The sequence below is a fragment of the Papaver somniferum genome, chromosome 11 (genome assembly GCF_003573695.1).
Source record: "Papaver somniferum cultivar HN1 chromosome 11, ASM357369v1, whole genome shotgun sequence".
In the NCBI taxonomy this organism is placed as follows: Eukaryota; Viridiplantae; Streptophyta; class Magnoliopsida; order Ranunculales; family Papaveraceae; genus Papaver; species Papaver somniferum.
The window spans coordinates 39,605,988-39,616,512 of record NC_039368.1 but is presented as its reverse complement, the minus strand read 5'-3'; the positions used below and the strand labels follow the sequence as shown (position 1 = coordinate 39,616,512).

The 10,525-nt window shown below is 35.8% G+C and overlaps 1 protein-coding gene across 1 annotated transcript; it reads right to left on the bottom strand.

The window, feature by feature from the left end:
• Window positions 1-2,991: 2,991 nt before the first annotated feature.
• On the bottom strand, window positions 2,992-10,256 carry LOC113320600 (DNA repair protein recA homolog 2, mitochondrial-like). Its single transcript, XM_026568504.1, has 8 exons — window positions 9,967-10,256; window positions 9,150-9,210; window positions 7,523-7,743; window positions 6,471-6,558; window positions 4,726-4,898; window positions 4,036-4,182; window positions 3,799-3,927; window positions 2,992-3,434 (listed from the first exon to the last, which is right to left on the bottom strand). The coding sequence occupies exons 1-8, from the start codon at window positions 10,084-10,086 to the stop codon at window positions 3,150-3,152; spliced, it is 1,224 nt and encodes a 407-aa protein (XP_026424289.1). The 5' UTR covers window positions 10,087-10,256; the 3' UTR covers window positions 2,992-3,149.
• Between the last annotated feature and the right edge of the window lie 269 nt (window positions 10,257-10,525).

The window sequence follows — 10,525 nt, the reverse complement described above, 5'->3', positions numbered from 1 at the left end:
AAAGAGTGAGATAGATCATCATACATATGAAGAAGATTTCGTACATCCTAATTACCTTTATAACCTTGTCTCTTCCTTATAATTACACTATTTTACCATTGATTTCCTAGTTATTACTGGATTTGATGACGTGAAGTGTAAAAGAAGGAAACAACACACGCCCTTGAATGTCTAAATAATGACTCGCTTATCCTGTACCTGTTCTTGTAATGACTAAAATAACCTCGTGATGTGTGAGAAACAACTGGCAGATGAACAGGGAATGTCGGTTGATTTTCGGGCTCGTAATTTCGGGGTAAAGAGAAGGGCAAACACGAAACTTAATAATAATATTAGGAATTGACTAATACAATGAAAATTTGTAACTTTACTAGAAATGTGAGGAAAAGGAAAAAGAAAATGTTTTTGGTTTAGTTTAGTTTAAGCCAAGCACGTGCAATTAACCGGATAAGGAATTGAGGAAGAAATGAGACCTAATTTCGGGTTGATGCTGTCTACGTCATGTAGATTTGTAACGGAGTGAGGCTACATTTACAAAACCCTAGCCCAAATTTTCTTGAATATTTCCAAACGCCTTTTCAAAATTTTGCTAACTTGACCTTCAGACTAACATTTAAATTTCAAAACACTGTATATGATTTTTCTGGCCATCAATCAATACTAGCTTTTTGTCAAATAGACAGGTTTGACACAGACCGGACAATTACAAGCCATGTACTATATTTCTTTGTTAAATTTTCATTTCTCACCATTAATTTATTTAATCTTACAGGGATATCCTCCACCTCTCCGGCATCATTAAAAGTCAATGGGTTGAACCTGGTCCTTTGACGATTGGAGAAACCAAACCTCTTTCGGAAATCTTAATCCATCTTTCTTTGAAGAATTATATTCCATTCCATTTCCATCTAAGTAGCGACTCGATTTTCTTTTCTTTTCTTTTTTTAAATATTGGAATATAAAGTTTAAGGAATGCATGTCAAATCTTAATCAACTAAAAAGATAAATGAGTCGGAACTCCAACCCAAAAAAGAAAATAAAAAGAAAAGAGCCACCTAACCCTACCCAATGATAGAAACATTCGGAAAAACAGGATTGGATAAGCTCAACAAAAATGAATAAAGAAAACGTATCACCAACTAAGTTTTGTAACGACTGTAGTCGTGATCAACATTACCAACCAAAGTCATCTCCCCAACAACAACAATAATAATAAGTTGATGCCAGTCGGACACTATTTCTACTGCTGCTGGTAATAAGTAAATACGTCCAGTTGTCCATGACTAAACAACTCAAAACAGCTGCACATTCAATAAAGGCGTCGGTACAATCACCAACTGGTTCGCCTGTTCACAAAGGAGCAACCTGCAGTGGTCTGTTGTTCCAGGTGACAGACGTGTGATCTGTCGTTTCCTGTTTATGAGGCCACTTTAAATGACTGTGGTCACCGGGTGTTTAGCTAGTCAGTAAAAAGAAAATTGTACTTGAGAGTTCCATCCTGCAAATGTGCCGTTTCCAGTTTAACTTTATGCAGAACTTGGAAGTGAAAAGGCTCAGTTAATGAACAGCTAAACAACTAACATGGAATCACTTCCATTTGCAAAGGCTCTTAAAATGACTAAACCGACTTAAATTTGGAAGCCTTGAAAAGGATTAGTTTAAGATGATTTTCATTTATGTGGCACGGGTCATTCCTTCCTTGTACATGAAAATACCACCTTAAACAAACTCACTCATCCATGCTTTTTATTTTGGTATGGATGACAGCAAATCTCTTCGGTAAATTGTCTATCCGAGTCATTTGACAGCGTGAAAGCCAAAGTCTTTTCTAGTTCAATCCAATCTAATCTCATCTACCGTACACATTCAACTCAACTATACAAACTTAATTCAAGTACTATGCCAGTACCAGTAAATAATGACTTACTTTTCAAAACCCAATATACTAGCTTATACACGCTCGGTACCTATTATATATATATATATATATATATATGAGGAATTTTTATTTTTCCTTGTACCACTATATAGAAAGAGTTCAAATTTCAAAACGATTTTTTACTTATATTACTCCTATTTATTTGCTTGGAAATAATCACAATTGAATCTATGTCTCTAACATTGAGAATAAAATTAAGGGCAAAACAGGAAAAACATAGAAATGTATAAAATCAGTAAAAATTTCTTAATCTGAAAAAATTGATCCCTACACCAATATATGTGGTAGGAACGGAGTATTCATAAATAACCGAAGGAACAGAGGTGGACTTGAAAATCATGAGTACAGATGAGGGGCTCAAAATGACTTGTGTACAGGAAGCAACGTGAGCGTACTTTCTTGTGGACCATTTCGCATCATACTCCCTTTTTGGAATTACCAACAACCACTCAACCAGCACAAGGGTACTGCTGTAATAGCCATATGTCAACTTCCGAGTTGGAAAAAGTCCAACCTCTCTGTGCTGCTACTGAACATGAATGAGCCGCGATTATCCAAGAATTGAATTCCCTTCAACAACTAGGAATTACCATATGCTGGCAAAATGAGAATATCACGACTCATGGTGGATCACATTATCAATTTAATTACCTATACCCAACAATGAAAATGCTCTACTAGAAAACAGGATATTACTGAGACCAGAACCGATTATCATAGCCTTGTTGAGCCCAAGGCTGCACTCGATTTCAATATTTCACCAACATCATATGTTTGGTATACTACAACAGAGAAAAAGATTGCAAACAAATCTATTTTACACGAGATGGAACAAAATTACCATCAATCGAACAGGCAGGAAAGATAAATAAAGCCGCAGGCAAGATGAATAATCCCGCAATCAGATATTACTATGCAGTGACAACACTGACAAGCTTATAAATCCTAAAAAGAACACATGCAGATGACACCTAAAGTACAGAAACCCTACAAGACTATAGGCATTTATATGTTGGCCTTCGCTAATTATCATGACAGTAACACGGAACAGTAAAAAAAAAATTTCAAAATTCTCTTCAGCTGGATAGAGCTCTGAATCAGTCTTCCACTGTACAATTACAACTATACAATTGATAAAGTTCATTTAAGATTCATAATACTTCCCACAAATTTGGGTCACTGACGGTACATACAAATTCCCAGCCCACAATTATCTCCTCTCAAATAATTGACTCCTCAAGGCTCCAACAAGTTTATCAAGGACTTCGTCGTTTTCGGCTAGATACTTTTCAGCTTCCTGTTTATCTTTGAGCAGTTTTCCTTCTATATAATAACCATCAATCATTTTCGAGATGACCCCATGCGTACAAGCCATCTCTAAGACCTCTGCTTCACTAGTAATGCCCTTCCCAAATGATATTTCAAGCTCAGCCTTCTTCATCGCTGGTGCCAATTTGTTTTTCACAACTTGAACACAGATAGAAACCCCAGTAATCTGGAACAAGGAAGAAAAAAAAATGACAATCATCGGTCCCAAAAAATGTTGTCTAATAAACTAACAGTACAATCAATCAAGTATTTAGTTGTTAGTTTGGCAAAGATAAGCTTATAGTACATCATATGAAAGAAACAGTATACAAGGTCCAACATGTATGTGGACATTTAGGTATACTTCTTCGAACACCAGTATTTTTTATGCTGTTTTTCCTCTTTCACAAAGCAATGGTTCAGTAGTGAGTAGCCCCCTCTTTTTTGTCCTCTCTTCCAATCTAGTTGAACAAAGATTGTATCTCTAGACAAATTGAAGACGGGCTAAATTTACACATGGTTAAAAAGTAATACTCTAACAGAAGATTTACCTCATCTTCATTCCTCAGTAATCCTGCTTTCATAGTTTTCATTCGGACTGCTGGATAAAATTTCATAGCACTTCCACCACAAGTCACCTGAGTTGCTTGTCCAAAACAATCGGATGGCTTATACCTGACCTGGAGAGGATAAAGCCATAGTATTTGTTGTAGATCAGAGAATAGAATAGAAAAACAATGCCAAAATATCTAAATTGTCTAGCCAATAGGACACATAAGTCTTTATACCTGGTTGATGAAAATAAGAACAGTCTGTGACCGGCCCAATGAAGAATGAATTTTGCGTAGTGCTTGAGTCATCAACCGTGATTGACTTTTAGGAAGAGGGCCGTCTACAACAGAATAAAGTTCAGATTGAGGAACAAGAGCTGCTACCTGCAATGGACAGCTTACATTAACATGCAAGGAGATAAAGTAATAGCAGCAAACAGAAATACTAAAATGAAGAACAATGTCAAGTATAGAGGTAACAGATATCCAACATCTACTGGTCGTCAGAAGTAACTTTTGCAAATGCACTGACTTTACATTGTATAACACACAAGAATAGTTACTGTGTTCGTGGTAATCCAAGACAACATGTAGTATTTCATTAAAAAAAGAAAACAGGAGAAGAAGAAGACAGCATCTAGTACTAATCAGATATACAGTACTATCTTTAAGTAATCTGCATCATCAATATTGATAGATTCTTTTTCCCTTCAATGTTGCTTAACTCTGTTCAGATGACGCCATTACCGACACATTTCTGCTTCGCCCTGACCACTGAGCATCTAAGGGCGGGTCTTATAACCTGTGTCTTACCTGAACTTAAAATTCTTAGTGTAGGTTATTCAATATAAGTAACAGATTAACAACTACACAGAAGCATTTCAAACAAACAACACTAAGGAAAAATGTCTAGAAATTATTACTTACACTATCAACCACAATAACATCAATAGATCCACTTTTAATTAGTGTATCAACTACACTTAATGAACTTTCCGCAGATTCCAAGTGTGAAACCAAAAGATCTTCTGTATTTACACCTATTGACTCTGCAAGCGATGGATCCAATGCATTCTCTACATCAACATATGCACAATATCCTGCAGAGCAACAAATAAGGGTCATTTCTGATAGAATAGTCTAGACATGGAAGCAAGAGTTTTGCAGAAGCTTCTGTGTTTACACCTATTTGTGGCCGTGGAAAACCATGGAAAAGGTAGTTGAGTCAAATATTGGTATGGAAACAACCATTAAAGAAATAACCATGTAAATAAATATTATGTGGATGCAACAATTGATTCACAGGTATAATAACCAATAACATCGAGAACTCGAATGTGTTGATTGTTCGGCATATAGAAAATTAGAAAGAAAAACCTTTGAAGAACATCAAGCATTTACTGGTCACTCGAGGCACTTCAATAAACTCTTTTCTTTAGTATAGACAGAGTATTAGTGTTTTTCGTTATTAGTGGTATGTAAGCAACATGCACAGCAAACAGAAGCACCTACAGACAATTTACAACTTAACTTGTTAAAATGTGAAGACTAACTACTCTACTCTGACCTCTTTTCTCTTTCCAATAGAGAAGAATAGTATAGGAGCTTACCTGTCGGTAGAATGAGACAATGTTTACTAGTTGAATGACACGCGAGAAAAAGGCTAAACAGGAATCCAAACTATTCTCCTAATAAGAAAACCAGCTGAGTGTCACTGCTGGGACTTCAAATCATGACACTTTTTAGCAACGTGTATAATCCAATCACAGTAAGTAAAATCACGAGAACACACATCAGAAAGTCCATAATCTAGCAAAAAAAGAGAGGTTTCAGATCCCTCAAACTCCAAAGAGTGGCCATAACACATACTTCTCACTTAGAGACGTCGAAGACATAGCAAAACACCTGTTTCAGATTTTTTTTGCCACATCCAGATGTTGCAGCAAGTGCGGGAGTGTCTCACACACATACTATATAAACTAATAATGCTTTTCAAAATATGGATACTTTAAGAGTTGTTAATTCTGTGACCATAAGGAAACATCACTTTCTAAGGCATGGCTTGTGGTATGAGTACTGTAGCCTACGCATAATTTCTTGTATTATATAACGAAATTCCATTCACACTGCATACTAAAAAATCTCTCTATAAATTTGTAATATATGGGAGCCCAGAAATCTGCGTAACAGCCTTCTCGACGGGAAATTTATGCCAAAAAATGTGCCATTGTCACAGCAGAAGTACTAAAATAATAGCTTGTGCATCTTCTATCCCCAAAAATGCTTTTATCATTTGAACAGATTCCTCTTAAATATGCAGCAGCGATCAATATTAAAGCATAATTAGGATCACCCCCTATCCGAATTTGCTTCTCTTAGGAGTCGTATCAGTTAAAAAGTTCCTCATAGATGACAAGTAGCATCTTCTAACAAGTTCATGGTTTGAAGATAGCAGTAGGGTCAGAAAAGAAGTACAATAAGAAGTGAGCCCTATCCGAATATGCTCACTAAGGGAATCATTGCATTTTTGACTAGCATGGCATGATTCTATACTGAAGTGTATATTGCAAACTGCAAAACATACATATCAAGCATAATGACACAACAAATACAGACAGTAAATACCAGATGAGAGCTTATACAAAATGTGTAAGTATATACTGGACACATACCTCCAAGCTTTTGAGCTTCCTTGATAACATGAAGGGCAAGTGTTGTTTTCCCTGATGCTTCTTGACCAAAAATTTCAATGATTCTTCCCTGTTACAATATCAAGCAGATATAAGAAATTGAAGATCTATCATGTATAACTCATAAAATAACACTGGCAGAAGTGTCGGTCATGTTAGCAATTGGGCCATGATACGAAGTCAAAATACAACCAAAAGCATTTGAACTGACAAATGGATACTAATGAAAATCTCCGAAAAATTGGGAAGACAGATGGAAGGGGAGTTTTTGATAGGTGCAGTATTTCAAAATCACCTCCCTAAACTTTTAAGCTTCAGATTGTTAATAACTAAGCCTCTGAAACACAAGATCAACTTGGACAATAATCTTATGTTATGCCCAAGATTATGATGGGGCCCATGCAATTGTGAAGGTCATATTTTTCCTTGCTCATCATGGGAAGACTGAAAGTTGCATCAAGCAGTCTAATATTAGAATCAATTTTTTCACCCACGATTTGGTAAGGCAAAGACAAAAATAATGATAAGGCAAAGACAAAAATAATGGTCTTATTCTAGATCAATTTCAGCGGTCACAAAAGTTAGTAGTTTGGCACACTCTTTAGTCTTCGAGGTTATAAGGAAGACCAAACCAATCATCACAGTAGTTATTCTTTCCTTGTTACCATAGTAGCACGAAAGCTACATGTTCTGTCCTTCAGAGACTATCTCTTTCTGTACTAATAAAAGAAAAACTACCCTTTGAACTTTCAATCCCGCATTCGTAGTTTCAACTCCTCTGCCTCCCATCATTTTCTCACCATAGAGAACTAATTCTCAAGTTCAATGTGTACAGCTAATATTTGCTCAAATATTCTCATTTCAGTATAAGTTCTATAAGTGGGTCCTCTATGTTTGTACAGTAGCGGCCAAATTGGAGTTCTAAGCTTAAAGTGGCATCTGATAATGCCTGTATAATCAATTTTGAATCTGCACAAACATAAATAGGTTTAAAATATACAGCAAAAGATTATGCAGAATGGATAGCCAATCACCTTGGGTAATCCTCCAATTCCAAGAGCCATATCCAGCTTTAAAGAGCCAGTAGGTATAACTTGTGCATGACGTGAACCAAAAAATCGTCTCAATGACAACATAGAACCTGTACCAAATTCACTAGAAAGTTGAGCGACTGCCAGATGAAGTGCAGCCTCTTTTTCCATCACTTTGCAATCATCCGCGGGCCGTTCATATTCAAATTCTGACATCATTTCCACTGCTCAAAAGAAAGCATTTGAATTAAAAAATCTAACTAGCAAGCTTCAGCATTTCATAGTACTCTGTATTTAAACTAGCTTTTGGTATGGTAACAAAGAGAAGGAAGTCAATGGAAGGGTATTATGTTTCCAGCATTTGGGAAGTATACTTGACTGAGACAACAAGTTTCACACCTTTAATACATAAAGTCATAAACCATGCTCTTAGAGTCATAATGTTAATAACTAAATAAATCTTTCACGAGATATTATCTTAAAGCTCAGGTAGAGGCCAATAAAGAACACTCTAAGCACAAAAACATTGGCTTCTCATACTGCGACACTCTCGATATGAGGGTCACAGAATAAGACGAACATGATTCAAACAAGACTTTCAGTACTTCAAATATTTCACGTGTGTGTAAAAATCTGAGGCATGCATACACTCAGATTTTCCGAATGGGTTAAGACTTGCTTTACTCATGCCTCGAGGCGAAATGACAGATTTGCTAGAAAAACCAAGTCTTACAACATGACAGTTTCATAAAAATATTTCCACTGACCTTAAACAATGTGAGATGATAAGAAAAGGCTTCGATAACTGGAAGAACACATAACTGCAGCAGGCAAACTCCGCATTTTAGTCTAACCCTTTGCTCGCAGTTCAGTAAATCATTAATTGGCAATTATCAAGGAAAACCACCCAATACCTCTCCACCAGCCAGTGTAAAACTATATAAGAAATTAGAAGGGAATCGCTATTCAAGCAATTCCCTTTTAGAATTCTATTCATAAGGGAAATACTAGAGTTGATACTTCCGCATACTATAAATTTGGGAAGAGTTTCTATTTCTTAAAAGTAATAGTAAAGAAAGAGATTTAGTCTACAGGTAATGTTCTAGTTGCTACATATAGAAACAGAGATATTTGCTAGAGAAAGAATTCAGAAAGGGAATAGGATGAGGTGAGATGCAACACCTAAGGTAAAGTAGCCTTGAAACTTAAAGCTGTAAGCCTCTTCTCAACCATGAAATAGAAAGATGAAAGTACGTTCCTATTCAGCATTCTTTAGTTCTATTAATTTTCTTGTTCTTGCAACTGGTTGTTTATCTTATTGAGATCTAGGTTAATCAAATTGAATGAAAATGGTGATTAATGATATTAATAATATGATCAGCCACCTAAAATATCCATGTCTATACACGAGCTGTGACAAATGATAAGATAAACACAAATCTAAAGATAATCAGTAGAAAAGTGCCGAAGTCCAGAAAACCGTTGAGTTACCACTCAACGTCTCAAATGCACTTGATGAACAGTTTGTAAGCCAGGTGCCTCACTATAAGGTAATGCTTTTTGAAGCATGTAAACAGAAAAATTAAGTCAAGGAATAAAGGTAAAGAATACAAAAGGAGATGGAAAGTACCTGCAGAGGAAAGGAGACGGCTACGATTTCCAAGTAAGTCAACTCTATTTCGTTCTTGTCGCTGGCAATTAAATCGAGACTATTTAAACATCCAAGAGAAACGGCAGATAATTGAGAGGGAAAAAAAAGCAACAGACAAAATTTATCATCAAAGAAAAAATTGATAAAGTCATAAATTGAAAACCTTGGACGAATAAAAAGACAAGTTTTCTACTACACATCTCTATATCTACTCTAGTCTTAAAATTAGCCGTATAAGCCATTTACATCAAGCAACTTCCTTAAGTATATAAGGACTACTTTTACACTTCCATCTGCGTCAAAATCAAAGATAAAACAGCTGAGTTTTCTAGAAAATGGATATTTCCATTATGTATATTATTTTGTTTGATCCCTGGATCCACTATAAGTATTATATGCACCATGAGTGCACATGCCTATTAAGTAGCAGTAATGGCTTCTACGCAAAATTCAGAACCATGTATAACTCTTACTAACTGGTAAACAAAGCTCTGTGGTAACTCTAAACACTTACAACAGAAGTGCCCAGCTCAATACATCATTTCAGAAGTAAGAAACACTAGAAAAATGCCAGTCTCCAAGTGAAATCAATTTGTAACTGAACATTTCCACACATCCCAATTTGAGAACAAGAAAACAACCAGAAGTTTAGAGACAGATTAAGTATTTCGATTCTAAAACATCAAAAACACTTTGTAAATAATAAAAACCCACATGTTACAAACTTTTTTAGATAGTTGATTTAATTTCTTCTCAATGGCAGAAGAAATGAATAGACAGTAAAGTAGGTTCAAACCTGCAGCAGCGAAGAGAACGTAATTGGAGAGGAAGACGTTGTTGTGATGCCATTGTAACGACTGGATTGATGAAAGACAGATGAAGCAGAGGAAATTAGTTTTAGGGCTCTCAATCTCATTGTGCTAAAAATTCGGTATTTTTCTTTTCCAAGTTTTCACGTATGTCGCGCCCTTTCTATTAGGTTTCCTTCCATAGTTCAAACTTCAAAGCAAGGGTTTTAGGAATTTTTAGGAACCATCACGGCGATGGATATAACAGCAGTACAGCACAGCTTGTTGCTACGTCTGCCACACAACATTTTTTTTTCATTACACAATTCTTACATCATACTCGCACTTCTTTTCGGTGGCATTTTTAGGGGACCTCAAAGAATTAGGGGCGACTAATGAGACAAAAAAAGATCCAAACCTAAAATGTTGCCACCCTTTATTTTCGTTTTTTCAAAATGGCTAATATATCCTCCATAATCGTTAGATATATAGGATAATTGGTAGTTTACTTATGTAATCGGTATAAATTAGTATAATCTGTTGTTAATGTATATATATGTAGTTGTA

Bases quoted from the DNA above. Each gene is read 5' to 3' on its own strand.
- LOC113320600 (XM_026568504.1), bottom strand. From the start codon at position 10,086: ATGAGATTGAGAGCCCTAAAACTAATTTCCTCTGCTTCATCTGTCTTT. The intron at 3,928-4,035 runs GTATAAAGACTT...TATCCTCTCCAG, and splicing joins TTCTTATTTTCATCAACCAG to GTCAGGTATAAGCCATCCGA. The intron at 3,435-3,798 runs GTAAATCTTCTG...TCCTTGTTCCAG, and splicing joins TACTGAGGAATGAAGATGAG to ATTACTGGGGTTTCTATCTG.